This window comes from Salvelinus sp. IW2-2015, linkage group LG13 (assembly GCF_002910315.2).
Source record: "Salvelinus sp. IW2-2015 linkage group LG13, ASM291031v2, whole genome shotgun sequence".
In the NCBI taxonomy this organism is placed as follows: domain Eukaryota; kingdom Metazoa; phylum Chordata; class Actinopteri; order Salmoniformes; family Salmonidae; genus Salvelinus; species Salvelinus sp. IW2-2015.
Window position 1 is genome coordinate 31,746,512 of NC_036853.1, and position 2,793 is coordinate 31,749,304.

The 2,793-nt window shown below is 41.2% G+C and overlaps 1 protein-coding gene across 2 annotated transcripts in view; it reads left to right on the forward strand.

Annotated features, from left to right (window-relative positions):
* The window catches only part of LOC111971199 (aldo-keto reductase family 1 member A1-B), a 12,875-nt gene continuing 10,082 nt past the window's right edge, over positions 1-2,793 (forward strand). Inside the window, exons 1-3 of one of the 2 annotated variants that reach the window (XM_023997990.2) lie at positions 1-116; positions 1,187-1,288; positions 1,450-1,569. In XM_023997990.2, coding sequence (XP_023853758.1) covers positions 1,193-1,288; positions 1,450-1,569 — 216 coding nt within the window. In that variant the 5' untranslated portion in view covers positions 1-116; positions 1,187-1,192. Of the gene's footprint in view, positions 117-776; positions 796-1,186; positions 1,289-1,449; positions 1,570-2,793 lie in introns of those variants that run through there. The other variant, XM_023997991.2, reaches the window with a different exon arrangement.

The following is a 2,793-nucleotide window of genomic DNA, read 5'->3' on the forward strand; positions in this document are numbered from 1 at the left end:
GGAAACGGAAATCTTAGCAAAATGAATTCGGATATTTTAAACAGCTAATCATTTTATATTTGTGACCGGGCCGTTGAAGAATATATAGGTTGTTTTGCAGATTGATACCTGTAACAGTAAGTGGGAACTGTTTGAATACAGCTGCTTGTCGTTTTGTTAGGGCAGTGTATTGTTTTGATTTAAATTACTGTAGGTGGAACTGGGYAAAAAATCTGCAAATAAAATATCCTTGGAATAGATTCTGTTCACAATCGTGTAAAATGTMATGTGAAATATGTGAGCTGATTAGAGATACATTACGTTAAACGTAATGTAGGCGAAGGGAATGTCAGTGAACTTAAATGACATCGAAAACATCATCATGTACTGACATTTGGGTTGCTTATTCCAGTATTCATGATTATTGCACGATGCAGTGCCATTGCGTGTCCGTTTGTTGGAGGATTGCCTAATAACTGGCATTGTAAATCTGACAGACCGCAACAGTTATACAGTTGTCCACCCTACCCCGTTAATTGCAAGTTGATTGCAAACAGGCTTTGTTTGACTGCAGTTGGCTTCTGATTGCACACCTTGATTTTTAAGTCACCATTTCTACTGGTTAAGTGGAGCGATTATTGGACTAATTTCACTGACTTTAGTTCCATCTATTAGAAACTGGTCTTATTTCGAGTATGGAGTATTAGCTAAGAAAAGGTGCAATAGGCTAGCMTATTGTAGCCAGTGATTCTAGCTGACTAAACTCAACTGCATGGCGAAGGAAGTAGTTCTAGACCAGTGACTGAGACGGTCCAGGTGTGGACTCAAATCTTGTGCATCTGTGGAAACAGCAGCTCGCTGATAGTTACTCTCTTGTGGACAGATCTATGTAAACATAACTGGTACCATAGAACTGTAATTAAGCAGCTGGCCAATTAYGCAAGCCTTTAGTTCTGGTTAATCGAAATTAGCTGACAGTCAGAAGTTCTATGAACCAGAGGCAGGAGGATCAGGCCAGGGGGAGTGCTGGGCAGGATATTTGGTTACTTTCATTGTCTCCTTTTCTTTACCACCAGCAGGTGAAGGTACTGGTTAGGTTTTCAACATGATTATGGAGAGGACACAATAATASCTACTTAACACTATTGAGATGCTCAATGTGAATATCCCAACGGCTGTGGCATCTGTCTTCTGCCCTGTCKTTCAGGTACACATGGCAGTGGCAGGTAAAAATGACTTTGCAGTTCTCAACACCGGGCGGAAAATGCCTCTCCTCGGGCTAGGAACATGGAAGAGCGAACCTGGCAAGGTAGGTGCCTCACAMGTGATTGATTAACCATTCATCTTTTGGATCAAATATTTATCCCGACTAATTTAGGTTTGTATCAAAATGGAGTGTACTATCAATATGGGCTTGCTGTTGGGGTCTTTGTAACAATGGTTGTCTTCTTGGTTTGTGCTGTATTCCAGGTGAAACAGGCAGTGGTGTGGGCTTTGCAGGCTGGCTACCGTCACATCGACTGTGCTGCCATCTATGGCAACGAGGTGGAGATTGGCGAGGCTCTGCAGGAGACGCTTGGCCCTGACAAAGTRAGCCAACACCAAGGAACATGGTAGCTCTGATCCAGGGCGTTACATGCGGCTTGAGTTGTCTTCTTATTCAATGGTCGTTGAAGGCTCAAGCAAACACTTAACACCCTGGCCCAGAGCCACTATTTTGAACAGATTAGATTATACTATTTAGAATGAACAGTATTCAGACCCCTTGAATTTTTCCACATTTTGTTATGTTAGTCTTATTCTAAAATGGATTTGTTTTTTTCTCCCAGGATGCACCTTAGCTCAATTGAGTCTCATAAGCAAAGGATCTGAATACTTATGTAAATAAGGTATATTATTATTTTTTATACATTTGCACAAATTTGTWTTTGCTTTGTCATTATGGGGTATTGTGTGTATATTGCTGAGAWTTTTATTTATTTAATCCATTTCAGAATAAGGCTGTAATGTAACAAAATTTGGAAATGTCAAGGGGTCTGAATACTTTCTGAAGGCACTGTACATATCAAATTGTATTAGTCACATGCGCCGAATACAACAGGTGTAGACMTTACAGTGAAATGCTTACTTACGAGCCCCTAACCAACAATGCAGTTTCAAAAAGTACAGATAAGAATAAGAGATAAAAGTTACAAGTAATTAAAGAGCAGCAGTGAAATAACAATAGCGAGATTATATACAGGGGTGTACCGATACAGAGTCAATGTGCGGGGGCACCGGTTATTTGAGTTAGTATGTACATGTTGTTAAAGTGACTGCATAGATGACATGTGTTGGCCTACCACATTGTGGCTGAGCCGTTGTTGCTTCCAAGACGTTTCCCATCTTCGCGAATAACAGCACTTACAGTTGCCCGGGGCAGCCTCTAGCAGGCACATCCCTACCCCTTCCTTATAACCCACAACTCCCCCTACCCTTTGATGAACTGACTTGTTGGAAAGGTGGCATCCTTGACAGTGCCACGTTAAAAGTCACTGAACTCAATTTTATACACCTGTCAGCAACTGCAATAGCCGAATCAACACATTTTGAAGGGGTTCCACATACTTCGGTACACACGTCTGTGTGTGTGTGAGTGTGGAAGCAGCAGCCGCGCTGACATATATATATATATACACACATACACAGTGGGGCAAAAAAGTATTTAGTCAGCCACCAATTGTGCAAGTTCTCCCACTTAAAAGATGAAAGGCCTGTAATTTTCATCATAGGTACCTTCAACTATGACAGACAAAATGAGAAGGAAAAAATCCA